Source organism: Acomys minous (assembly GCF_964271855.1).
Source record: "Acomys minous genome assembly, chromosome: 3".
Taxonomy (NCBI): Eukaryota; Metazoa; Chordata; class Mammalia; order Rodentia; family Muridae; genus Acomys; species Acomys minous.
In genome coordinates this window covers 17,742,346-17,770,016 of record NC_140485.1, presented here as the reverse complement: position 1 = coordinate 17,770,016, position 27,671 = coordinate 17,742,346, and the positions used below count along the sequence as shown (strand labels likewise).

The 27,671-nt window shown below is 41.4% G+C and overlaps 1 protein-coding gene across 1 annotated transcript in view; it reads right to left on the bottom strand.

Annotated features, from left to right (window-relative positions):
* Positions 1 to 27,671, bottom strand: part of RNF24 (ring finger protein 24) — a 46,270-nt gene that overhangs the window by 3,193 nt on the left and 15,406 nt on the right. Inside the window, exons 2-3 of the mRNA XM_084776893.1 lie at positions 7,329 to 7,478; positions 2,628 to 2,670 (exon numbers count right to left, since the gene is read on the bottom strand). Coding sequence (XP_084633019.1) covers positions 2,628 to 2,670; positions 7,329 to 7,471 — 186 coding nt within the window. The 5' untranslated portion in view covers positions 7,472 to 7,478. The remainder of the gene's footprint in view (positions 1 to 2,627; positions 2,671 to 7,328; positions 7,479 to 27,671) is intronic.

The window sequence follows — 27,671 nt, the reverse complement described above, 5'->3', positions numbered from 1 at the left end:
GAAATGCTGGGATTAAAGGCATGTGCCGCCACCACCTGGGTTACTACTATTTTTTAAAGACAGGGTCTCCTGAGCTCACTGTGTAGCTAATAATGACTTTTAACCTTTGATCTTCCTGAATGGCTGGGATCCAGGCGTGCACCCATGCTCAGCCTAGCTGGTGTGGGGCTTGGGCTCAGGGAAAGCACTCCTAACTGAGCTCTATCTCCAACTCTACTTCTGAATCTTTTTGTGAGTAGAGCAAATCCTGGGAAAGACATAAATGAAATTGGTGGAAGCAATAACCTCACATTTGATAAAGTAACACTGGCTGGTGAGAATTAATAATCCATAAAAGATTAAAAAATAAAGTCAAATTTTAATTTTGGAAGCTTGATTATTGTATGCTAAAGTCCTCAGAAAAAAACATCCAGACTTGACCTGGATGTGTGATAGCAAAATTAGCTGAAGAGACTATGACATCAAAGGATTCCATCAAAGAGAAAAACTTCAAAGTAGACTTTTTTCAAAAAAATTATTTGGGGGCTGGAGAGATTTCAACGGTTAGGAACGCTGCCTGCCCTTCTAGAGGACCCAGGCTAAATTCTCAGTACCCACAGAGCAGCTTCTGTAACCCTACTCTCTTAAGGGATCGAATGCCCTCATGCCCTCTTCTGGCCTGAGGACACCAGGCATACGTGCAAGTATGCAGGCTAAACACTTGCACGTGTAAAAAAGAGCTTAAATGATTATTTTGTGAGCATTGGCCCTTTGCATGTGTATTTATGTACCACATGTGTGCTTGCTATCTATGGAGGCCAAAGATGGTCAGAACCCCTGGAACTGGAGTTAATGTTACAAGTCATGTAGGTGCTGGGACTCAAGCACAGGTCCTCTGCAAAAGCAACAAGTACCCTTAACTGATGAGTCATCTCTCAACTCCAGAACAAGCTTATATTTATCTTTTTGTTTGTTTGCAGGAACGGGATTGACACAGGGTCTTTATTGCTCTAACCATCCTGGAATTCACTCTGTAGACCAGGCTGCCTTCAAACTCAAAGAGGTCTATCTGCCTCTGCCTCCTGAGTGCTGGGATTAAAAGTGCATGCCACTAAATCTGGATACTTATATTTATCTTAAAGGGGAAGAAGATCAGACAAGTTAAACTTGGTGGAAATGTCTAAATTTTGGGGTTTTGACATTTAAATAGAAAATGATTTTGAAGGCATTTCAGAAATTTTCAGAAATCACAAGAAAGCTACCATCCAACCACAGAATGATGTTATCCAACCACAGATGATCTTAGGATCGAGTGAACCTTTCACCTCACCTGGTTAGTTCCAGTCAGTTACACCTATTAAATAACCACCAAGGCCAACTTTACTCTATAGTTAACTTACATGCAAACATCTTGTAGCTTTTCAAGGTTATGATTGAATTGAGACATTTAGAAAACTACAAATTCAACTGTGTTTGACCTGCATGGTAGTGCTGGAGAGGAAGAGAGGTTAGTCACAGACAGATGTACCAACAATGAGTTCACTTCAAACACTTCCACACAGGGACACAAAACCCTAAAACGTGATGTCAGTGCCAGCAAGGTTAAAGAAGCTACCTTTCTTCCTGTCTTAAAAGCTAAGGATGACCATTGAGATGTAACAAGAACAAATTAATAAAATAATATATATCTTGGAAAATAAATAAATATATGAAAAAAAAAAAGCAAAAAAGCTAAGGATGGCCAGGCATGGTGGCATGCCTTTAATCCTAGCACTCGGTAGGCAGAGGCAGGCAGATCTCTGTGAGTTCTAGGCCAGCCTGGTCTACACAGAGAAACCTTATCTTAAAAAAAAAAAGAAGGAGAAGGAGAAGCAGCAGCAGCAGCAGCTAAGAACAACAAAGATTTCATGTTTGGGGCCAAAATTAAGGAAAGCCTAGTACCACTGTTTGATTATGTTAGAGGTAAAATATGATACATGGAACACTAAATTACTTTTATTTTGCTTCGAGAGAAGGTGGAGTCTGTCAGTGTGGTAGCCCAGCTTGTAATCTTAGCACCTTGAGGCCATGGCAAGGGGATTACTTAAGTTTAGGCCAGGCTGGATTACAAAACTGGTTCCAGGTCAACCTTGGGCATATAGTAAAATCCTGTTTAAAACCAACAAACTTGCCACTACCAACAAAAGCAAGCTAGGGCTATCAAAACAAATGGGTGAAAGGCTGGTGACCTGAGGAGAAAGCACAGTGACACATCTGGGTGACCTGGAGGAAGAGAGCACAGTGACACATCTGGGTGACCTGAAGGAAGAGAGCACAATGACACAGCTGGCCTCCTCTGAGCAGTTGCTCTATTGTTCATGAAGGAGAAAGATTCACTTGGTGGGATGTGTTCTTTGTTAAATCAGCAGTAACTTGAAGATTTTTCTCCAGCAAATATTGACTGACATTCTGTCATTTTATTTTATCATATAAATTTTCTATAGCTTAAATAATACCAATAAAAAATGACATGAAAAAAAATCAAATTGATCTATTCTGTGCTAAAATGAACCCATATTAAGCTAATCCCAGCTTAAACTATGAGTGCAATCACAGTCTCAAAGTTTATTGAAAAAGCACAGTAAAAGTTAATCGTATAAATGTCTCACCTGTTTGTAGGCATAAAATTCTTTGTGTGCTTGATGTCTTAGCCTAAAAGACACAAATCAGCAGTGCAATATTGAGATTTCGAATGAAGTGCCCAGTGACCATAGGATGTAACCACTGTAAGATCTAATGAAATCTCATTGAAACAAGAATCTCAACAGACATTCTAATTAAGCTAAAGCTTTCCATGTTAAGGAAACTGATTTCAATAGTTAATTCTTAATTTTAAGACACAATTCAATAAAGTACAAAAACTAAGTACAGGGTTCAGAAACTTAAAAAATGCATCTGCTGGAATAATTATCATCCACATCAAGATATAGGTAATTCCCAGGATCCCTGAAGCTTCGGAAATGCCCCTCCCAGTCAGTGTCCACCCTAAAACTGGCCCCATTGGCCCTTATCACCAGCCAGTGCAGATCAGCTATGTCTGCTTTAGACTCACGTACATGGGTTGCTTGGTGCATCCCCTTTTGTGTTCGGTTTCTTCCCATCTACGGTCCCTAACTGAGATTCTTTCTGTATCTAGTCACAGGAATGTCTGCTTAGCCCAAGATTAAGAAGTAATTCTCCTGAAGTCAGTGTTTGGAGACAAAAACCCGTTATTCCCAGCACTTGGGAGACAGTGGCAGATGGATCAAAAGTTCAAGGTCATTAATCTTGGCTATACAGAAGTTTGAGGCCAGCCTGGGCGACATATGACAGTTTGACGACAATGCCCCACATTCTGAAAAATCATGCACTATTTTATCTACGACATTTAAGTCTGAGATCCACCTAAAGCTAGACTTTATGTGTGTTTTAAGGTAGGGCTTTAGAGTCTTTTTATCCCTGTACCAGTTTTTACTGGCTTCATACTATTTATCAAATCCTCCTTTCCCCATGAGCTGCAGCCCACGTCTGCTATCAACTGCCATATGCAGGTGTGGATTGTCTCCTTGACTTGACACCCTGTTCCAGTGCTATCTTCCTGTCCTTGCATTCGGGTTCCAATGGCATCCTTCAAAAACTCCATCCTAGGCCTGGTGTGACTTAGGTAATGAGCAGACACAGAAAAAAGGCCAGGTGACCAGGTGATTGCTGAGCAGAAGCTAAACAGCAGCCATAAGTCAAGAAAAGATAAGGGTTATTGTTCATCACCGGAAGCTGGGTGGATTCGCTCTAAGAAACAGACACTTGTGATGTTTCGACTTGCCTGTTTTACAGTGCTCTGTTGAGAGGGTCCTATCTAGAAACATAACACCCCATGTCAATACTATTTTTAAATGTTTTATTCTAGGGGCTGGAGAGATGGTGGAGCAATTAAGAGCACCTGTGATTTGTTCCAATGCCCACATCAGATGGCTCGCAGCCTACTGTAATTTCAGTCCCGGCAATACCTGGCTTCCACGGGCACAGGCACACATGTAGGACATATTCTCACGTAGGTACAAGCATTAAAAACAACTTTTATTCTAAAACAAACACACAAAATGTAAAGAGTCTACGTATATTTTTGATTTGAGACCAAATTTAAGAACTTCCTGCCTTAGGACCCTGAACCATCATGCAGCTCACGTAGACTTTTCTCCATGTTTCCAATGCTTACAGTTATAGAATCACAATGCAGTTGCCACAGCAGGAAAACGACGTGGCATAACACTGCTATCAACAATAGGCCCTGTTTGAATTCCACAAGACTTTTCACCAGTGCCCTTCTTCCCACAGCAAGTCTTACTTGGGATCCCATTTTACCCCTGGCTATGTCTCCTCAGCCTCCATTATCATGGCCCGCCCTCAGCTGTTCAAACCTTTGACGCATAATTACTACTGGTTGGTTCAGGTATTGTCGGCCATAAAGTCACTACTGTACCCTTTCTGACACACATCTTGGGGAGATAAGTTAAAATCGTATCCCTATCTTACTTTCGCTCAAGCGTCTTTCCACTAATATTAGCATCCACCTTCTTAGTGTTCCTAATTATTTGGCTATTTAATTGGAATTCACAGAAGGAGTGAAGATGGCCAGTTATATACTCAACTTTAATCTCAATACTGAGGAGGGAGAGGCAGGTGGATCTCTAAGCTGGAGGCCAGCCTCGTCTTCATATTGAGCTCCAGGCTAGTGAAGGCTACAAAGTAAGACTGTGTCTGAAAACAAAAACAAAACCCCCAGTTTTGCATATTCTAAGATAATCTATGCAAGCTGGGCTTTAATCCCAGCACTCGGGAGGCAGAGGCAGGTGGATGGATTGCTGTGAGTTCGAGGCCAGCCTGGTCTACAAAGCAAGTACAGGACAGCCAAGGCTACACAGAGAAACCCTGTCTTGAAAAACCAAAAACCAAACAAACAAAAAAAATCAAGCTAGTCTATGTGCTATGGGGTAAAACTCAATGTGCTGCTCAGGTGTCCTGGGACTAGACTAGACGGAATGCGTGTCTGCCATGCGTGAGCCTAGCACTGGCAGGGGGAGGGGCTTGACTTACGCTTTCCCTTTGCTTTTACCTATCATGATCAGAGCCTAAGCTTCCATGCAGCACTGGTTTCAGGCCTGTGCTACTCTCTTCAACCCCCACCCCCACCCCGCCACTTTTTCTTTACCTTTATTTTGTGTGCACTGGTTGTTCTGCTGCCTGCATGTCTGTGTGAGAGTGTCAGATCCTGGAGTGATACTGAACTGCCATGTGAAGAGCAGTCAGTGCCCTTAACTGCGGAGCCATCTCTCAGCCCTCTCTGCAATCTTACCGCATCCTCTACCCTCTTCTTTGAGACAGGCTCTTGTTGTGTAGCTCAGTGGGACTTTGAACTGAGGACCTACTTGCTTCACCTTGAGTATTTTTTTTTTTTAAAGAAAGATTCATTTATTTATTATTATGTATACAGTGTTCAGCCTACATGTACACCTGCAGGCCAGAAGAGGATGCTAGATCTCATAGATGGTTGTGAGCCACCATGTGGTTGCTGGGAATTGAACTCAGGACCTCTGGAAGAACAGTCAGTGCTCTTAACTTCTGAGCCATCTCTCCAGCTCCCACCTTGAGTATTATTAGGACCTTGTATGAGGGCCACCTGGCTCTCCTTACTCTTTTTCTTTTTTGGAGACAGTCTTACTCTATTGCAGGATAACATGGAACACACTGTGGAGCTGAAGTTGGCCTTGGTCTGCCGAGTGCTGTGATTATAGGCATTTGCTGTGAAGAATGTAAAGTTACATGCCAGATTACTGGAAACTCATACCTATAACCACCACCATGCACTCAGAAAGCTAAGGGTCTCACTTGTAGCTCTGGCTGTCCTGGAACTCACTTTATAGACCAGACCAGGGTGGCCTCAAATTCAGAGAGATCTATCTGCCTCTGCCTCTCCAGTGTTGAAATTTAAGGCGTGCACCACCACACTGGGCTTCATGTAGCACTCTGGATGGTTTTGATATAGGGTCTCACTACGTAGATGAGTCGGCCCAAAACTCTTGATTATGTTGGCTCCACCTCACAAGTGCTAAGAACATAAATGTTTGTTACTACACCTGGCTTACATAACCATTTTTAAGTCAGTTTTGGCTTTGAAAACTAGGCTGTATTTAATAATAAAAAAGGCAAAAGTGGGGGGCTGGAGAGATGGCTCAAAGGGTAAGAGCCCTTGCTGCTCTTCCAAAGGTCCTGAGTTCAATTCCTAGCAACCACATGGAGGCTCACAACCATCTATAATAAGATCTAATGTCCTCTTCTGGTGCACAGGTGTACATGCAGGCAGAGCACTGTATACATAATAAATAAATAAATTTTGAAAAAAAGGAAGCAGGAGAGATGGCTCAGAGGTTAAGAGCACTGTCTGCTCTTCCAAAGGTCCTGAGTTCAAATCTCAGCAACCACATGGTGGCTCACACACATCTATAATGTGATCTGGTGCCCTCTTCTGGTGTTCAGGTGTACATGCAAGCAGAACACTGTATAATAAATAAATACATCTTTTAAAAATTTTTTTTAAAAAAAAAGAGAGAAAAAGGTAGAAGTGTTTAGATAATAACAAGACAGCCAGGAATGACTCATTACCAGCAAAATCTATCACCCTATCCCATGTGAGGTGACTTCTTCTGTCCCATGTCTCTACATACTGATGTTTACAGTGTGGAATGTTTAGTGTGTTATGCATATAAGTAATTACATGAATACCCAACTACTTTTACATTAGAAAGGTGCTTAAAACCCTGAAAGGTCAGATGAAAGAGGTGTTTTAAGGCATAGCTCTTGTCTTAAGATGTTGTCTTCTGACCCATGACGCCTTCAGATGAGAGTGATACAAAATGCCTTCTACAAGAGCAACTTCCAGTAGACTAAATCAGGACTCTGGAGGCAGAGGCAGGTGGATCTCTTGAGTTCAGGGCCAGCCTGGTCTACATATTGAGTACCAGGCCAGTCAGAAATACATAGATTGAGGCTCTGTCTTAGAGACAATGGTGTAAGTGTATCTGGATGGGGGTGCTAATATTGTGGGAAAACTATTGAAGACCATTTTCTACTACAGAGTAAAACACTTCCTCAGCAGATAGCTTTGAAGACTGTACAAAAGTGGGTTACTAAATACCAACTCACAGACGATAAAAATGCTGTCACTATGGCCTTAGAAAACTGGCCCATTCTTCCACATAATGTTTCTTGACCTTATGGTAGAAATGACTGTATCAAGTATTCTAAAATATCAGAAAACAATAAAAATTGATTACCTAATCAAGTAGCAACAGAAGAGTAAACTAAGAATGAAGACGAATACAGCAGTGCCAAAAACCACAATATATATGTTGAGAGGCAGATTCTGGAATCCAATATTAGGCATCCTGAAGTTGTAATGTGGGAAATCTGAGCTCATGGATGAACTGTGAGGAAAGAAGAGTAGAAAACAATTAGGTGTGGACCGGCATGGTAGTGCATGTCTGTAATCCCAGTAGGGGATGAGACAGGAGGATTGCTATGAGTTTGAGCTTAGCTAAAGCTACATAGCAAGATTGTAAAAAACAAACCAACCCCTTTCCCAAAACAAACTCCTAACAATCCTTAGAACCAAGATAGCATTATATATTTATACCCAAGAGGCAAAAGTTTTCTAATGCCTTATTAATATTCTTATCTTTCCTTCATTCATCATACCAAATATTTACCAATTTTATTAGATTCAAAACAGAGCATTTCAACTTCTATTCATTCATAAGGCACTTAATGAAATGATGTATTTAGTCAGCACAAAAAAAGCTTTGAAATGCAAAAAGAAAAAAATTATTAAAATTTCTCAGATTATTTAACTTAACTTACCCCTTAACGTAGCAGTATTCATTTCTTAACAGTGCTTATAATAGTAAATATGAAAAATAACTCATGTGGGCTGGCAAGCCTGGCAACATGAGGTCCATGCTTAGAATCCATGTAAAGGGGAGAGAATGGACTTCCTCCCTTCTGTGGCACATGACAGACACAATAGCACTAATCCACATACTTCTCAGAATGAGAGGATTAAGTAATAATTATATAGCATCAAATGTTACAGTTCAGTAAAAGTTAAACAGAGCTGGGCCTGGTAACAGACACCTTTAATTCCTGTGCTCAGAGGCAGAGGTAGGTGGATTTCAGTGAGCGCAAGGCCAGCTTGGTCTACACAGGAAGTTCTAGGCTAACCAGGATCTACAGTGAGAGTCTACAAAATGAAAAGTTCAATAGGATTATCATGTGATCCAACGATTCCACCCCCAGCAATGTATCACAAGGATCTGAGAACAACTGAAAGAAATCTTGTGTATAAACACTCTTAGCAGCACTATTCATTGCTGCTCAAAGGTAGAAAGGGCTGAATGCCTAATAAGATAAAAGGGTAAACAATTGTGGTTTGTCACCTACTCAGCCATAAAAAAGAGGGGGGCTAACTGCAGATCTCCTCTCCCTCTTACCCAAACCCAATTCCCTGTCTCACCCCCAGGGCTACAGCAGACTGCCGGCCGCCCCATCTCCAGCACATCACACAGCTCCTCCCCTCTAGGCTTCCATCTCTCTACTCATCTCTTTATCCCAGTACCCAAGTACACCAGGCGTTCCCTGGGAAACCACACACCAAGCCTGCCAGAGAAGCAAGTAGACCAATTGCTGATCTTCACTCTCCCTCCTCTTCTACAAATCCAATTCCCCAGTCTCATCCCCAGCTCTGCAGCAGACTACCTCTTGTGGCCTCTCCTCACTCTCACTCACTCCCCACTCGCAGGGGACTAAGGAGATAATGGTGGAACACCTTGCTTTCTTCCCTTCTGTGGACCCTTTCCAACCACCCCCCAGGTCCATCCTCAATCCCAAGTGAATACCCAGAAGAATTTCCCACAAGGCAATACACACCCCATACCTCCTAAGAACCAGAAAGGGCAAGAGAAAACCAGAAACAAAACATCTACCGAAAGACAAGACAGATGTTAGGACCTAAAATTACATCTGTCACAAACCCTGATGCCTAGACACCAGCATAGAAACAGTAACAAGGACAGTATGTCTCCGCTTCAGCCCAGCAACCTTACTACAGTAGGCCCCGAGAATTGCCAACATAGCTGAAGCACAGGAAAGGACTTGAAACAAGCCTTTATAAATCTTAAGAGGATCTTAAAGAGAAAATGAATAAAGTTTTCAAAGAAATTTATGAAAATACAAACAAAAAGTGGAAGCAAATGAATAAAACAATTCAAGACCTGAAAGTAAAAGTAGAATCAATGAAATCCAAACTGAGGAAAATCTGGAAATGAAAAATTTAGAGCCGGGCGTGGTGGCGCACACCTTTAATCCCAGCCCTCAGAAGGCAGAGGCAGGCGATTGCTGTGAGTTCAAGGCCAGCCTGGTCTACAAAGTGAGCCCAGGACAGCCAAGGCTACACAGAGAAATCTTGTTTTGGAGAAAAAAAAATCAGGAACCTGAACAGGAACCTCAGAGGCAAGCCTTCCCAACAGAATAAAGAGACGTAAGGGACTCTCAGGCACTGGAGATGTGACAGAACGGATACTTTGGTTAAAGAAAGTGTTAAATTTGTGACACTATGAAAAGCTCAACTCTAAAGAGAACAGAAATAGAGTAAAGAGAAAAAACCCAAGTAAAAGGCACAGAAAATAGACCAGACTAGAAAAGAAATTCCCTGCAGAACAATAATCAAAACACTAAACATACAAAGAAAGAATATTTAAAACTGCAAGGGAAAAGACCAACTAACGCATAAAGGCAGACCTATTAGAATAACACCTAACTTCCCAATGGAGACTTTAAAAGCCAGATGGAGAACAAAAAGATGTTCTACAAACTCTGGGACCATGGATGTCATCCCTGGCTACTATACCCAGCAAAACTTCCAATCAGGATAGATGGTGGTCCTGGGTGGGCAGAGCACAGCGGAGATGATCCTCTCCAAGTGCCATGTGGCACGAGAAGGGCATAGCACTTTGGAGGTGACCCAGATACCCAGAAGTCCTGGGTGCCCCTGATAAAATGACCAAGTTAATGGTGTAGAGATGGAAGATAAAGAGAAGCAGAATAGTGTGTGCACAATGAAGCGGGGCTGAATTGCAGACTTGAGAGTAGTGAGGAACAGCCTGACGTGAGTAGCCAGCGATGCACAGTAGGGCTGCCCTGGAGGTGTGGGTGTGGGAGAGCCAGCCCCAAGGGTGTGAGAGCAGGAGAGCTGGAAGGCAGGTCAACTCAGCTACCACCCAGGCCCAGATCCAGGCCTTGGGCTGGCCCACTTTAACATCTACCCCATCTATGAACTGCGGTGGCACATGAAGGGGCTGGTCCTGCAGAACCAAGGCTACAGGATCTCCATGATGCAGGGCAACAACAGGATGAACATCATGCACAAAAGCTGTTTTGGCAAAAGCTTTATACTATGCGACACACCTCAGCTTCCATGGTGAGGCTCTGTTTGCTTGTTTTCTTTAGCGGGAGGTTACAAGGGCGGAGGAGGATACAGAGGGATGAAGAGATGCATGGGATTGGGGTTCATGATGTGAAACTCAAAGAATCAATTAAAAGTAAAAAAAAAAAATGGAAAAAGTAAGATATTCCATTATAAAAACCAAACTTAAGCAGTACCTATTTACAAATCCAATTTACAGAAGGCACTAGAAGGAAAACTTCAACCCAAACACGTTAACCACAGCCAAGAAAACACAGGAATAAATAACCCCAGACCAGCAAATCAAAGGTAGAGGCACACCATGACAACAAAATAGCAGAAATCAATAAACACTGTTCATTAATACCTCTCAACATCAATGGCCTCAATTCCCCAATAAGACGACACAGACCAGTAGACTGAACTAGAAAGCAGGATCCATCCTTCTCCAAGAAGTGCACCTTAACATCACGGATAGACATCGCCTCAGAGTAAAAGGATGGAAAAAGATATTTCAAGCAAATGGACCTAAGAAGCAAGCTGGTGTAGCCATTTTAATGTCTGCCAAAATAGACTTCAAACCAAAATAATCAGAAGAGATCGGAAAGGACACTACATACTCAAACGAAAAAACCCACCAAGATGTTGCAATTCTTGTATGCACCAAACATAAAGGCACCCAAGTTCATAAAAGAAACACTACTACAACTTAAATCACATCTTGGCCCTACCACAGTGATAGTGGGTGACTTCAATACTCTCTCCTCGTCAATTAACAGGTCATCCAGACAAAAACCAAACAGAAATGCTGAGCTAAATGATGCCATAAACCAAGTGAGCCTCGATTTGATACTTATAGAGCATCCCATCCAAACGCTGAAGAATATGCTTCCTTCTGAGCAACTTACAGAACTTTCTCCAAAATTGACCACATACTTGGATACAAAGCAAGTCTCAACAGACACAAGAGAACTGAAATAATACCCTGCATCCTATATTGCCTCCATGGGTTAAAGCTGGATAGCAACAATAGAAACAAGAGAAAGCTTACAAATTCATGGAAACTGAACACACTACTGAAGGAAAAATGGTCAAGACAGAAACTTGAAAGAAATCAAAGACTTTTAAGTACGTAAGATACTCAAACTTAAGGAACACAATGAAGGTGGTTCTATAAGGCAAATTCAAAGTACTAGCTGCCTACATTACCCCCACCAAAAAACAAACCAAAACAACAACAACAACAAACCCAGGATTTTTTCATACTAGTAACAACACACCTGAAAGCTCTAAAACTACAAGTTCTACTCAGAAGGAGTAGATAGCAAGAATCAAACTGAGGCTGAATAAATAAAATAGAAACAACAATAGCAAAAACAACACAAAGAGTCAATGAAACAATGAGTGGTTACTTTGAGACCATCAATAAGACTGACAAATCCTTAGCCAAATTAACTAAAAGGCAGAGAAAGAAGACGCAAATTAACAAAATTAGAGATGATAAGGTGATGTAACCGGCACCGAGGAAATCCAAAGAATTGTTAACATATCAAATCCTATACCCACCAGACTGGAAAATCTAAAAGAAATGGATAATTTCCTGATATATACATACAAACTTATAAACCTTAGTTATTACTTCTATTTAGAAGCAGCAATTAAGTCTTCCAATCAAACAAACAACATGTACCTAGGGCCAGATGGTTTTAGTGCAGAATTCTACCAGATTTTCAAAGAATTAATGGCAGTACTTCTCAAGTTATTCCACCAAATGGAAAAGGAACTTTGCCTAATTTGTTTTATGAGACTGAAGTTACTCTGATGCACAACAAATAAAAAAAATTTCATACCCATTTGCCTTTTGAACATAGATGCAAAAAAATTCAGTATAAAATACTTGCCAACTTAATAAAAATACACATCAAAAGGAGCATCAACCATGATTAAGTTGGCTTCGTCTCAGTAGTGCAGGGATGATACAACATATGTAAATCGATAAATGCAATAAATCGATAAATGCAATCCACCATATCGACAAAGCTGAAAAACCACCTGATCATCTCATTAGATGCAGAAAAGGCCTTTGACAAAAATCCAACATCCCTCCATAACAAAAGTCCTGGAGAGATTAGGGATACAAAGAACATGCCTCAATATAATAAAAGCAATTTACAGCAAGCTCATAGCCAACATCAAATTAAGTAGAGAGAAGCTGAAAGCAATTCCACTAAAATTAGGAACAAGATAAGGCTCTCTCCATACCTATTCAGTGTAGTACTTAAAGTTTTAGCTAGATAGTAAGACAAATGATGGAGACCAAGGGTATACATATTGGAAAGGAAGTCGTCAAAGTATTTTTATTTGCAGATGATATATTATACATAAGTGGCCCTAAAAACTTCACTGGGAAACTTCTAGAGATGATAAACACTTTCAGCAAAGCAGCTGGATACAATATCACCTCAAAACAAACAACAGCCCTCCTATATACAAATGACAAATAGACTGAGAAAGAAATCAAGGAAACACCTTTCACAATAGCATCAAACAATATAAAACATCTTAGCCGTGACTTCCCCAGTCTGTGGGATTCTGTGATAGCAGCACCAACTGGGCTAAGATCTATCTTTATATACAACACATACTGTTCTTTCCATTTACCCTAGACGTATTCTATTCCTTTAGATAGATCTCGGCTTTAGAGTTTGTTTTGTTTTTAGTTTTTTGAGACCAGGTCTCACTAGGTAGCCCTGGCTAGCCCTTGCTATGTGGACCAGGTTGGCCTTGTGTCATGGAAATCCATCTTTATCTGCTTCCCAAGTGCTGGAATTAAAGGTGCCACCATGTACAAGTTTATACTTTTCCAAGTTTATGTACACACACGTACACACACACACACACACACACACACACACACACACACACACACATACACAATTACATATAACCTTTTCTATTTGGTTGTTTTGGCATAGAAGAAAGCAACTAGTTTCTCATAGCCACCTTGAAAAAACGTTAAAGACGGACACAGCTACTGCTGGTATCTTATAAGCTTTTGGTTTTGGTTTTTTTGAAACAGGGTTTCTCTGTGTAGCCTTGGCTGTCATGGAGTCGAATTGTAGACCAGGCTGGCCTCAAACTCTCAGAGATCTGCCTGTCTCTGCCTCCCTGCCTCCTGGTGCTGGGATTAAAAGTGTGCACCACCACACACCTGAAGGTTACCTAGCTCTGAGCAGTGAGGGCTTCGAAAACACACATAAAAGCAACTGAACATAGGACTTAATGTGTGCTTTTTTACTTATGTGTCACTAAAAATAATTACAAAAACATGTCAACAAGAAGAACTTTTGCTCCTACTAGCTGATCCTCCTGACAGCAGTGTGATCACACACTCTTGTGCTCTAGCTTTACCACAGGCGGTCTCAGTACCTGATGAAAAGAGAAAACCAAGCTGGAGCCCTTTATGTTGCCTGAGTAGGAACAAGTGCAGAAGACAACATTCATTCTTGCTGAGGCCTGGTGACGAGCCACAGCGCAGCTTCACTGATAGGCCAGTACCTGGCTCACTACAATGACAGTGCCTTCCAGAAGGAGGTGGCAGCTCTGGGTTTGTCTTGACAACTGCTCAGTCTGTAGCCAACTCTCTACCACAACAAAGGCCAATAGGACACATGCATTGCTACACAAGCTTGGCAGATTTCACTAGAGAAGGATATAGGAGTTTACTTTTTGTGTTTTATTTTTATTTTTTGAGATAGGGTCTTGTCCAGGCTGTCTTGAACGTCAGATCTTGCTGCTTCAGCTACCCAAGTGCTGGGATTACAGGCCTGTGTGGACCATGTACAGCTGGAAGTGGCTTGGAATACAAAGCCTGCGGAATACTGAGAAACTGAAAAAACTGACAGTGCAAACTGCCTTTGTGAGAAAATAAAGAACACAGATGTGCTGGCTGTTTTTGTTAACATGACACACACTTAGACATATCTGGAAAGAGAGTCTTAATTGAGAAAATGCCTCCAAAATATTGGCCTGCAGGCAAGTATGTGGGGCATTTTCTAGAGAAATGACTAATGTGGGGGGGCCCAGGCCATTGTGGGCAGTGATACCCCTGGACAGGGAGTCTTGAGTTGTACAAGAAAGCAGGCTGAGCAAACTATGAGAAACAGGCCAGAAAGGAGCCCTCCTCCATGGCCTCTGTATCAGCTTCCTGCCTTGAGTTCCTGCCCTGACTTCCCCGGATGCTGGACTGTCTTCTGTAAGAAGAAATCCTTGCCTCCCTATGTTGCTTGGGTCATATATCACAGCAATAGAAGCCTGAAGTAAGACAACAGGCAAGTGCATATATTCTTTTGTATCTTGAAATTAGTATGTTGTGTGTTTCAAAACACAGCATTTTAAAGTAAAAACAACCACTGATGATGAATATTTGCTTACATCTCCATATCTTAGAGACAAGTAAAGGACTTAAAGGAGACAGGGTTGGGAGTCGCTGTGTATGAAGTAGAGGTTACATCTGTATGATGAAACATGTTTTTCATCAGTGAATGCCAAAAACCCAAGTTCCAGAAAGCATCGCTATAGCAGGGAAGAAATGCTTTCCTTTTTTCTCATACCAAATTCACTCAGATTATATGCTAATACTAGTTTCTCTCAGGAGAGTTGCCAAGGAAACAAGCGTGGGAATCTGAGGTCCAGCTCTGTGAATGCAGTGCCTTCAGAGGTGATGTTGTGCTGGCAGGTGCTGAGCCGGCACCTGAGCTGGTGTCCCTGGTGGCTCTGGAGCCACACTTCTTTCCAGATGTGCCCATCTGTACCACTTAGATTTCAAAGATCTCTCTTTGCACTCCAGGCTTTTACAATCTTCATGTTCTATCAGGAAGTAAGAGTTCAGTTAAAAAAATCTTTTATGCCCCAAGTGCAAGCAGCTAAGCAACACAACTGCTGGGTGTTTTGTAAACACTTCTCTAGTGAACCTTATCTATATTGTTGAGTTGCTCTGAGGTCATTCTTATCTTTCGTTCTGGTGAAGAAGCTGACTTACCAGCTTGGTAGGCCTGAAATCCTAGTGCCTTGGAGTCTGGGTAGGACAGCTGTGAGACCCAAGTTGGCTTGGGCAATACAGTGAGACCTGGTCTCCAAAATGAAAAGTAAGAAAAGAACGAGGGAATATAGTTTGGTGGTAAAATGATGTGCAAGGCCCTAGGACCAATCTCCAATATTTAAAACCAACCAACCAAAAAATGGATATCTGGGTGTTCTGTCTTCAAGGCGGGGGGGATGGGGGGGAGCCCTACCACAAACTCTTAATCTGCAAGGAAAGACTTTTCTCTGCAGCTCTGCTGTAGCTTCCCTCTGGTTGCATTCCTATCTCACTCTCACTATTAAGAGAGTTGGAGGAACAAAAACCTACAGCTACTGCAATGCTATATCCTAGTGTTCTGTCTCTTCTCTACTTCAGTGTGGATCTCCCATTTTACCTGATTTATAAGCCACCTCATTATTTTGACTTTTTTTTCCCATCAAAGAATGTTATAGGGGGCTGGTTGGTCGCTCAGCGGGTAAGGTTGCTTGCTGCCAAGTCTGATGACCTGAGCTTGGCCCCTGGAACCCACATGGTTAAAGACAAAAAACTACTCTTGTAAGTTGTCCTCTGACCTTCATATATACACAAATAAATAAGAAAATGTAAAATAACAGTAACTGTAAAATAGGATGTTATAAAGTCTTATTGCTTTATTCGTACTTTACTTTAAAAAAAAAAATCTAAACAGAGCTGTCTGTGGTGGCCCAAGGCTTTAGTCCTAGTATTCAGTTGTCAGTGACGGGTGGATATAAGTTCAGGCCAGCCAGGACTATACAGTAAGAGCCCGCTTTAAAAAAAAAAAAAAGTCTAGGGTTGGAGAGATGGCGGTAGCTGTTCTTCCAGAGAGAGGGTGTTTCCCAGCACCCACATGGCAGCTCACATGCTCTGTAGATGGTGATGCTGATCCTTCTGCTGTTGGGCCACTTCTTTCTGCTGCCACTGGCCCATCTGGGAGAGCACAGTCCTCCCCTTGGTCAGCACTAATCAAGCAATCAAGCCTTTAATTTGTGTGCCATAACTGGAGTTTGCATGTTTGCTATTGTGATAGCTCCTTTACTCTGCCGTATTCCAATGGTTAGTTGTTCTTTTTTTGTTGTTTTGCTTCTCAAGACAGCGTCTCTCTGCACAGCCATGGTTGTGCTGGACTCGCTGTGTACACTAGGCTGCTCTTGAACTCCACTTGCCTCTGTCTCCTGAGTGCTGGGACTAAAGGCATGTGCCACCACACACAGCCTCTGTCTCCCGAGTGCTGGGACTAAAGGCATGTGCCACCACACACAGCCTCTGTCTCCCGAGTGTGGGACTAAAGGCATGTGCCACCACACACAGCCTGTCTCCCGAGTGTGGGACTAAAGGCATGTGCCACCACACACAGCCTCTGTCTCCTGAGTGCTGGGACTAAAGGCATGTGCCACCACACACAGCCTCTGTCTCCTGAGTGCTGGGACTAAAGGCATGTGCCACCACACATAGCCCGGCTGAGGTCTCAGTTATTCTATTTCTCATTTTCAGAAAGACCCACCTGCCCCATCTTTTTATAATGATGTCTCCATTAAAAAATTTTTAAGGATCTCATCAGAGCTTTATGAGACGTCACTGTGGTAACGATGAAGGATTCAAACTTGTCATCTACTTTCTGATGTCTCAGGCACACAGTGCATACACTATAATATTACAAAGAATCTATCAGCTGTTAATTATTGGGTTTTATTGGGTTCTATTTAATTCACAGTTTTACAGCTAGCTTGGTGAAATTTTTTTTTGTTTGATTAGTTTCTTTTTTCCTCCGACAGGATGTCTCTATATAATCCCTGGCCTTAAAATTACAAACTTCTCACCTCAGCTTCTCAAGTGCATCATGGCTCTAAGTGCAGAATCTTTAAAAGTCCGTCCGTCCGTCCATCCGTCCATCCATCCATCCATCTATCTTGAAATAGGTTCTCTCTATGTAGGCCTGGCTGGTCTGATCTCAGGTATGTAGATGAGGGTAATCTCAAACCCACAGAGATCTGCCTCCCTCTGCCTCCTGAGTGCTTGAATGAAACACATGTGTCACCACATCTCATCTAAGTACAGAATTCTTAAATTGTTAAAAATTGTTTAAAATGGGGCTGGAGAGATGGATCAGCAGTTCGGATCGCTGGCTGCTTCTCCGAAGCAACTCACAACTACCTATAACTTAGTTCCAGGGCATCTGACACCGTCACACAGATGCATGCAGACAAAACACCAGTGCATAGAAAGAATAAATTAAAATTGTTAAAAACAGTAATAACCACCACCACCACACTATAATGACGTTCAGACAGCACAGAACACAAACTATAAAGGAGTGGACATGCTCTCAAGTTGAGCTTCAGTCAGTTACACAAGGCACTGAAAAGAAGTAGGCCTGTCTCAATCTGCAATGGACTCTAGGTATATTATCTGCTTAATTTTAGAAAAGGCTATTTTGTTCCCAAGAAAACAGGACGTCTTTCTCCCGGCAAAGGCAATCAAAATAACAACCATGTCAACAACAACCTAGCCCCTATTTACCTGTGGCTGTCACCATTTTAACATCTCTCAAATTCAATGGGACCAGTACTTGTCTCTCTAGAGCAGGATCTTAGTCTACAGTAAGGGTCATCAGCTCCTGATTCTTACACAAGGGCAGGGCACTAAACAAATGTAATTTAAAAATTTTTTTGTAAGACTGCCACATTAACAGTACAAAAGGCACTTTTTGTTGGTTTAATATAAATCTACATATTTAAAAACATCTAAGCTGGGCGTGGTGGCACACGCTGTTATCCCTGCACTTGGGAGGCAGAGGCAGGCAGATCTCTGTGAGTTCGACGCCAGCCTGGTCTACAGAGTAAGGTCCAGAACAGCTAGAGCTGTTACACAGAGAAACCCTGTCTTGAAAAAACCAAAAAAAAAAAAAAAAAAGAAAAGAAAGAAAGAAAGAAAGAAAGAAAGAAAAAGCTTCACTGGGCTTACCTGGTGACTAATCTGGGGGCATTTTCCCTATTGAGGTTCTCTCTTCCTAAAAGACTCTAGCCTGTATCGAGTTGACATTAAAAAGTAGCTAGCGTACAAGGTAAGGAAGGACTTTTGACCAGGTTTACAGTAGCAGGCATGGAATACCTTCTGAGGAGCAGGCCTCATAATAATCAATCAGAAAGCTGTTGGCTACCCTCATAACCACTAAGCTACTATTGTGCCAGTAAGCACATCTTGCCATGCAAATCAGTATTGTAGTATGTAAGGTCCAGTGATAGATGAGACAGAAGAGGTTACACAGAGAGAGCCAGCCTAACGTGTAATCCACAAGTGACAATTAAGATAGTAATCAGAGTGAGCATTGTGCATACTGTTTTACAGATTATGGCTGGAATTTGTATATGTAAGCTTTTAAGTCTTTATAATCACCATAGGTTGAACATTAGACTTTCCAATATGTAGATGAGGGGGAAAAGCCAGACTCCAAACAGTAAACTAACTGGCTTCCCAAACTGAATCCTACACCTGGACCCAAACCGCTTGCTTTCCCCAAGACCCTGCTGCCTTTGTGGACGGTGCTGAATGCACAAGGAAGGCGGTGCCCAGCAGGCTGACGCCCCGCAGCTCCTTCGCACTGGGCTCAGATAGCCGCAGGAGGGCACACAGCACAGCTCTAATCATTCTGAATGAGGTGTAGACTTAAAACTTTCCAAAGGCCAGGAGTGTGGTACACACCTTTAATTCTGGCACTCAGGAAGAAGAGTCAGGCAGATAGATCTCTGTGAGCTGGAGGCTAGCCTGGTCTACATAATAAGTTCCAGGACAGATGACAGAGCTATTTCGAGACCTGACTCTGAGGAAAACAAAAACAAAAACCACGTTTTCTTATAATTTTATATTTACAGAAAAGCTATACAGAGTTCACTTAGCGACCCCTAATATTAAATAAAATCTCACATTAGATAAGGAAAGCAAGACTGGTTCAATGTAAATATGTGATAGACTTATTCAAACTTTATTGATTCTTCCACTATTGTTTTCCCATTTTAGGATCTAACACAGGGCTATATTTTGTATCTAGTTGGAGTTCTTTAGTCTCTTCCATATATGATAAAGAACTATGTCTTTTACATTAAAATTAAGGTTCATTTTATTCTGAAAATCCCATGGTATTTCATAAAACTAATACTAACACTAGTCTTGAGAATTATTGGGCTTATGTAATAACTAAGAACATGTAAAATAAGAGCCAAAGTGGCTCTAAAGACAGAAAAAAGTCCCTTTAATTTTTAAAATTATTGTGTGTATACTGGAGGCAATGATGCTATGCTTGTGGATGTGTGTCGCAGTGTGCGTGTGAAGGTCAGAGGACAGCTTTGCAGAGCTAATTCTGTCTTTCTACCTTTACATGGCTTCTATGTAAGCTATATCACAGGTCCCCAGAGCCCTTCTCTACCTAAAGAGAACTGACTGTGACAGCCTGAACAGGTCAATTGCACTTAAGATACCTGTCAATAAGACAAAACAATCAACGATTAGTCATAAGTTCCTGGAAAAATCACAGGTCACCAGATAGAAATCAATACAACTTTGTTTAATGGAGCAGTCATGAAAGATGTAATTTGTTTTTAAATTAAAGGACTTGACTTTGCTCAGTCTCTAGACAAAGTAAATTAATTTTATTAATAACTAAATATGTACACAAAGATTATTAAAAGGCATTAGATTTTTCTCTTCATATGGACTCCCTTTTCTTACTGGCAGCATTTAAATTGCTGGGCTAGGGCAGGAAAGGTAGCTCAGAGGTTAAGACCATTGTCTGTTTGCCAAAGGTCCTGAGTTCAATTCCCAGCAACCACATGGAGGCTCACAACCATCTATAATGAGATCTGGTGCCCTCTTCTGGCATACAGGCACACACGGAAGCAGAATACTATATAAATAATAAATAAATAATTAAAAAAATAAGTTGCTGAGCTAAGTGATTCTAGTTCAAACTCTGAACCCTAAAGAAAGTTTAGTCTTTAGATAACATTCCATGGTTGTATGTGCTTTAGGAGAGGTGGTGAGGTCATCTGTAACACTCCACAGACTCTCTTATTCTTGGGGCCCAGGGTTTGGAACATGCTAAGCATACATTTTGCCACTCATCTGTGATCCCAGCCCCACTGGTGGGTTCTCTCTTCCTAGAAAAGGTACTAAAACAGTGTAACCAGTGCTTGAGAAACTGATGAGCAGGTGAGGGTTGGTAAGAATGAGCTTCAGGGCAGGCAGTACTGAATCCAAGCAAGGGGCCACTAGAGGGCATGCCACCCTCCAGGCTCCAGTGTCTCTGCTCTACTAGGATGGTTGTCACAGGGAAGCCTCCATTTGCTACCCACAGGAGGAGGACAGCTGTACTGAGCCACAAACCCAGCCTAACTGTATGCTCAAGACAGTTTATGGCAGAGTATGGGGGGGAGGGGTCAGGCAAGGGATGAAATGTGAGAGTCTGGTTCTGCTTTTGTATTTAAATCATCCTGAAAAGGTCATAATCATCATAATCACTCCAGAATGATGAACAATCTCTCTCTAAATAGCTTCTTACAGAGTCAAGTCTTGGAATGTCACTATCCTGGAAATGTTATTCTCTTTATAAACAAAAACACTTCCATGACTGGTATTAAAATTTTCATCACATGAAGCGCTATTATTTGGATTCTACAGGTGGATATATTAGAAAATTCTAGTTCCTTCTACTACGAGATTAGAACTGATGAAGCCTTAAAGGTAAATGTCCTCAGCAAGGTCACTGATTCTGGGTTGGATCAATTCCCTTCTTAACCTAGGAGTTACCGACCTCTGTGGAAAATTCACACAGCTTATTTTATAAAAAGACTGGCTCATAAAGTGTTTTCAGATTATCCCTTTATAATAACCTAATTACAACAAAAGGAACAATTGCCATGTAGCTCTGCCTAGTCTCAGATACAGGCCAAACTGTCACAAACTTGCTATTCTCCTTCCTTAGTCTCTCGGGTACTGGGACTACAGGCGCTAGACACTACATTTAAGAAAGACATTCTTTTTCTTTTAAGGTTTACTTTTATTAACTTTTAATTACAAGTGTGTGCGTGCACAAAAGAACCCCCAAAAAAAAATTTTTTTAATTAAAAAAAAAAAAGGCACTACTTACTGTTAACCACTGGACCCTCTCTCCAGCCCTGGTAATGACATATTCTTAAGAAATATTTCACCAGGTGGTGGTAGCACACGTCTTTAATCTCAGCACTTGGGAGGCAGAGGCAAGTGGATCACTTTGAATTGAAGGCCAGCCTGGTCTAGAAAGCAAGTCCAGGACAGTCAAGGCTACACAGAGAAACCCTGTCTCGGGGAAGGAAGGAAGGAAGGAAGGAAGGAAGGAAGGAAGGAAGGAAAAAAAGAAAGAAAGAAAGAAAGAAAGAAAGAAAGAAAGAATTCTATTAAGATGGGAAAATTTTTTTCTCTAAAAGAATTGTCTATTTAGAAAATCAGCATCAGGGATTAGAGAAAGAGATAATAATGAATAATGTCCTTGGTTTTCTCTTTTATGATTAACAAGATAGTGGTATGGGGCTGGAGAGATGGCTTAGCAGTTAAGAGCACTGGCTGCCCTTCCAGAAATCCTAGCACCCACATGCAGCTCACAAGCATCTCTAACTCCAAGTCCAAGGGATCAAATACCCTTATTCTGGCCTCTGCAGGCATCAGGCACATATGTCGCACACAGATATATACAGGCAAACCCCAATGCACCCACACACATTATATGTAAATAAATAAAACGCTTAAAAGTAGTTTAACAAAAGAGATTGTGCAGAGAATAGTGGTTTGCCTTCCTCTCCTGCCATGTCTGTCTTCCTTTCTTCCATGTAATTAGGATTTTTGGATGGGCAGATGTCACACTTCCCAACTCCTCTTGCAGCTGCACTTGCCCACATCACAGGCAATGGATGCACACCAAAGTGTCTAGAAATCGTGCTTATTGAATGAAGTACTGACAACTGTATTCTACTTCCTGCCTCATCCCTTTCTTTACACTGTTTTCAGTAACATGGGCAACATGTCACCAATCTACACAAGAAAAGCTGGAAACATAATTCACTAGTATAGCACTTGCCCAGCACGCACAGGTTCTGGGTGCCGTTCATAGCATGACAGATATAGGAAGAGGACGGAGTTACCCACAACTTACAGGTGGAATGGCAAGAAAGAATGGGGGTTTTTACTTGAGGTCTCTGACTCCATGACTCTTCATACTAAACCTGTGACAATTTTTACATTCATGAAGAAATAATTTTTTAATCTTTTCTTAACACTTGTTTTAGGAGGTTTTCTGTATTGATGGCTGATCTGATCTCATACACTTATCATCTATGTCAATGCTATTTTAAAATTATTTTATATTCACAGACATTCAAAAAACCAGATAACAGATCCTAATTCTAGTTCAGAAAAATGCACTTTTTGCTAAGATCATATAAACTCCTGGCCCTGTCTTCTGACCCCACATTGTATAATTAATTAGAGCACAGGAAACTCAACATTACAATGTGATCTCCCTCCCTCCCTCCCTTCCTCTCTCAGGGCTGGGATTAAAGTTACGCATTTCCACCAACCAGCAGTGTGATCTGTGACCGCTGAAGTAGTTTGAAAAGGGCAGCAATACATTTGCTAATTAATTCCACAGAAACACAGCACTAATGATCAATCAACCACACCTAGCTGACCTATATATCCTGACTCCAAAACCTCATTTATGCCACAGGTTGAATATAATTTATCTGAAATGATTGGGACCAGAACTGTATCAAGGCTCTGGATTTTTTTTCCCCTCAGATTCTGGAATAATCTCCCCACCTCCTCTCTGTGTAGCTGTGTGGTGTGAAATATTGGGGACAGGACACAAGTCTAAGCAAAGCCATGTGTTTCTATATTTTGAATACAGTGTCTATATTGTGACTGTGACCAGTCATATGAAAACTGTGTCATCAAGTTTAGTGCTCAAAAAGTCTCAATTTATGGAGTATTCAGATTTTCAGATTAAGGATACTCAACCTATAATATATAATAGCAGCTTGTTCAAAATAAAACATCTAAGTTTCATCTCATTAAACTTAATAACTAAGCTGGGCATGGTGGCACACGCCTGTAATCTCAACACTTTGGAGGCAGAAGCAGGTGGATCTCTGAGTTTGAGGCCAGTCTGGTCTACAAAGTGAGTCTAGGACAGCCAGGCCACACAGGCAAACTTTGTCTTGAAAACAAAATGTAATAACTAAAAATGTAGTATGCTAGCCTTGAAATTATATGTCTGAGTTATACAGAACAACGAACAGAAAAAAGTTAAGAGGGAAACAGTAAATAAAAATGACAGTGGTGCAAAAGATTTTATTACAATAACTCCAAAGTCTCATATTATTATCCTGTATATGAAAGAATATGCCAACAATCACAACTGTATCCATGCACACAGAGGGAATGCAAAAGAATCAATCGTTTCCATTCTGTACAGAATGCCACTCCTCATTTTATACCTATAGGAACTATTTAGAGAGCATGTCTCTTCATTTGTGACTGAGAATGAGTCACAGCACACAAGTCAGTTTTCTTTATTAACAAAAGTCACTCCATTTATCCCTCCTATAGGTCAATATGCTTCTGAGAACCTTAATATTTCAAAAAGATAACCAAAATGAACCTTGAAAACATCATTGTTAAGTCAAACAAACCAGTCCCAAGTGGCCACATAGTGTACGACTGTGTTTATATGAAGGACCAAGAATAGAAACAGAATACTGGCAGCTGCTTACTGTAGCTAGTAAGGAGTAGAGAGATAGCTTGAGGAGCGAGGCTTCTTCTTAGGACGAAGATAAGAAAAATAACTAAACTCCAATTAATGTACATTTAAAGATTTATCTATTTGTATGTGTGTACCTAAGAGTCTATCAGATGTGTGCAGGTGCCCTCAGGGCCCAGAAGGAGGCGCTGAAGGCCCTAGAAATGGAATTTATATTTGTGAGCTGCCTAATGTAGGAGCTGTGTACCCAATATGGGTCCTCTGTGGGGACAGTAAAAACTTTTGTTTTAAATTTTTATTTTACATTTTATTTTATGTATGAATGTGTTGCTTTCATGTATGTATGTGTACCACATGTGTGCCTGGTGCCTGCAGAAGTGAGAGAGGAGCATCAGATCCCTTGGAACAGATCTTATAGATGGTTGTGAGCCCCTATGTGGGTACTGGAAACTGAAACTAGGACCTCTACAAGAGCAACATGTGCTCTTAATGGCTAGGCCATCTTTCCAGCCTAGAATGGAATCATATTAAATAAACAAACTATGAAGATGTAATAAAGCTATTCAAAAGATGAATGAGGAACAGACTTTAAAACAACTATCAGAAGTGATACATATAGAAACTCCCCCCCCCCCCAAAAAAAAGATGGCTAAGTGTGAAATGAAGTTAAGGTGGAACTATATTTTTACATCACCTGACAATGTCTGACCAGGCACATCTCAGCAGCTAGGCAGGCAAAGCTGTCTGTGCATCTGCATGAGCTAACTGTTCTGTGTTCACACCTTCCAATGTTCTAGCCCTTGCATTGCAACAATAATTATTAGGACAGTACTTTGTTAAGGGAATTAAGTTACATTCACAGTAACTTCAAGTATTTAGTTGTAATTACTTCCATGTGAGGCTAAGACCATGGTTAGTAAGTGAGGCCAGAACTTGAATCAACTGCCATATGCTATCTCTATATCACTGTTTCCCAAAAAATACCAATGGAATTTACTGTGGAAAAAAAGTATATGTTTGATTTTGAAAAGAGTTGGGAGTTAGCCTAATAAAAGTCAAATGCAAGCTCTGCTTGATTTCACTGCATTTATAGGAAGTTAGCTCATGGAAAGTACTAAAATGCCTCAGAAGTTCCTGTTTTAAGTTTTACAAAAACTTTTCAGTCAGATCATATGAAAAATGTTAGAAAAAAACAAAGTGACAACTGCAAATCTAATAAATACTGAACCAAACTGTAACTTAGTGAATCAGATAAAGGAGTTGGCCACTTATAAATGCAGGCTAGATGCTACTTGGCATATGAGAGATGATAAATACTACATGGATAAAGATAGTAAAATGGCCAGGTGTGGTGGTGCATGTCTTTAATCCCAGCACTTGAGAGGCAGAGGCAGGTGGATCTCTGTGAGTTCGAGGCCAGCCTGGTCTACAAAGTCCAGGACTACAAGAGAAACCCTGTCTCGAAAAACCAAAACAAACAAACAAACAAACAAAAACCAAAGATAGGCCAGGCATGGTGATACATGCCTTTAATTCCAGCACTTGGGAGGCAGGCAGATTGCTATGAGTTTGAGGCCAACCTGGTCTACAAAGAAGTCCAGGGCAGCCAATGCTACACAGAGAAACCCTGTCTCAAAAAACAAAAACAAAAACAAACAAACAAACACATCCCAAAGATAGTAAAGTGTTAGATGGAATAGGAATATTTTATTTTATTTTATTTTAGATTTATGTATTTATTATTATGTATACAGTGCTCTGCTTACATGTACACCTGCAGCCCAGAAGAGGGCATCAGATCACTTTATAGATGGTTGTGAGCCACCATGTGGTTGCCCGGACTTCTGGAAAAGCTCTTTACCTCTGAGCTATCTCTCCAGCCCCGAATAGGAATATTTTAATTCATTAAAAACTTTAAAACTACTTATTTATTGTGTATTGGAGGGGGTACATGTACAGTGGTGGAGTGTATGTCAAGGTCAGAGGACAACTTGAAGCATTTAGGCCTCTTTACTATGTAGGGTCTAGGGATTGAATTTCAAAGTCACAGACTTGCTAAGCCATCTCACTGGCCCAGCTGACATACTTATCTTTAAAAAAAAAAAATTACATTTGTTTCTTATAGAACATACCAGCTTTCTGGACTCCAAAGAGTGTGACAGGTAAGTACTGTGGCCTGCTGCTTAATAGGCCTCCTCGCCGCAGAAACAACAATAGGACAAAGCTTGGATGGTGGAGTCTACACTTTGTGCGCTCTGGTTGCACTAGAACAAGGCAAGGACATGAGGCAATGAAGTGGTGACACAATTTCCTGGAGGACTCTACAGAAGGGAAGTGTTTATCTTATCTGAACCCATGCAGTGAGCCCTCTGCTCAGCCCCTAGACACAGTGACTTGCACAGCCGCCATTCTAAACCAACTCAGCCAACAGAGTTCCCTTTCTACACTAAATCACTTAGGCTGCAATGAGCAATGATGATTAGCTGTGATGCTCGGCTCACCTGATTAGAAACAGTTCTGCTGACTGTGTTCTCAGTTTTGTTTGCTGTGATATGGGTGCAACAGGAACTCCTACGTCCTAAACAAGTACTCTACTACTAACACGCCCCTGCTCTTCTTGTTTATGGTCTTTTCTTCAATTTTAAAAGTTAAAACATAGTTATGTCATTTCTCTCCCCCTTCACCCTACAACCTCTCCCATGCACCCTCTTGCTACCTCTCAAATTGACGGTCTCTTTTTCTTTAATTTTGTTACTGTTTTTCAAGACAGGGTTTCTCCGTGCAGCCCTGGCTGGCCTGAAACTCACTCTATAGACCAGGCTAGCTTCCTGAGTGCTAGGATTACAGGCATGCACAACTTACACACACACACACACACACACACACACACACACACACTATTTGCTGAGTCCCTTGCTAAGTTTTTTGTACGTATACAATGTCAGGACTGACCACTTGGCATTGGATAACCACAGGGGGTCCTTCCCAGCTGTCCCCTTCCATGTTAGCATGACTACTGGTGCTGTCACTGTTCAGGTCTTGTTTAGGCAGCCAAACTGTTGCGGTAACTTGAGTGTAGACTCTTTATCATTTCTAGGAGACACAACTGTGCAGCTCGTGGACCCTCTGGTTCTTTACAATCTTTCTGCCCCTCTCTTGGGGCTCCCTGAACCGTAGGTTGGGAATTTTGTTGCAGACTTAGCATCTGAAGCCAGGTGCCCACTCTCAGCTGTTCTCTGAATTTTGACCTGTTGTGCAGTCCTTTTAGGCATCCC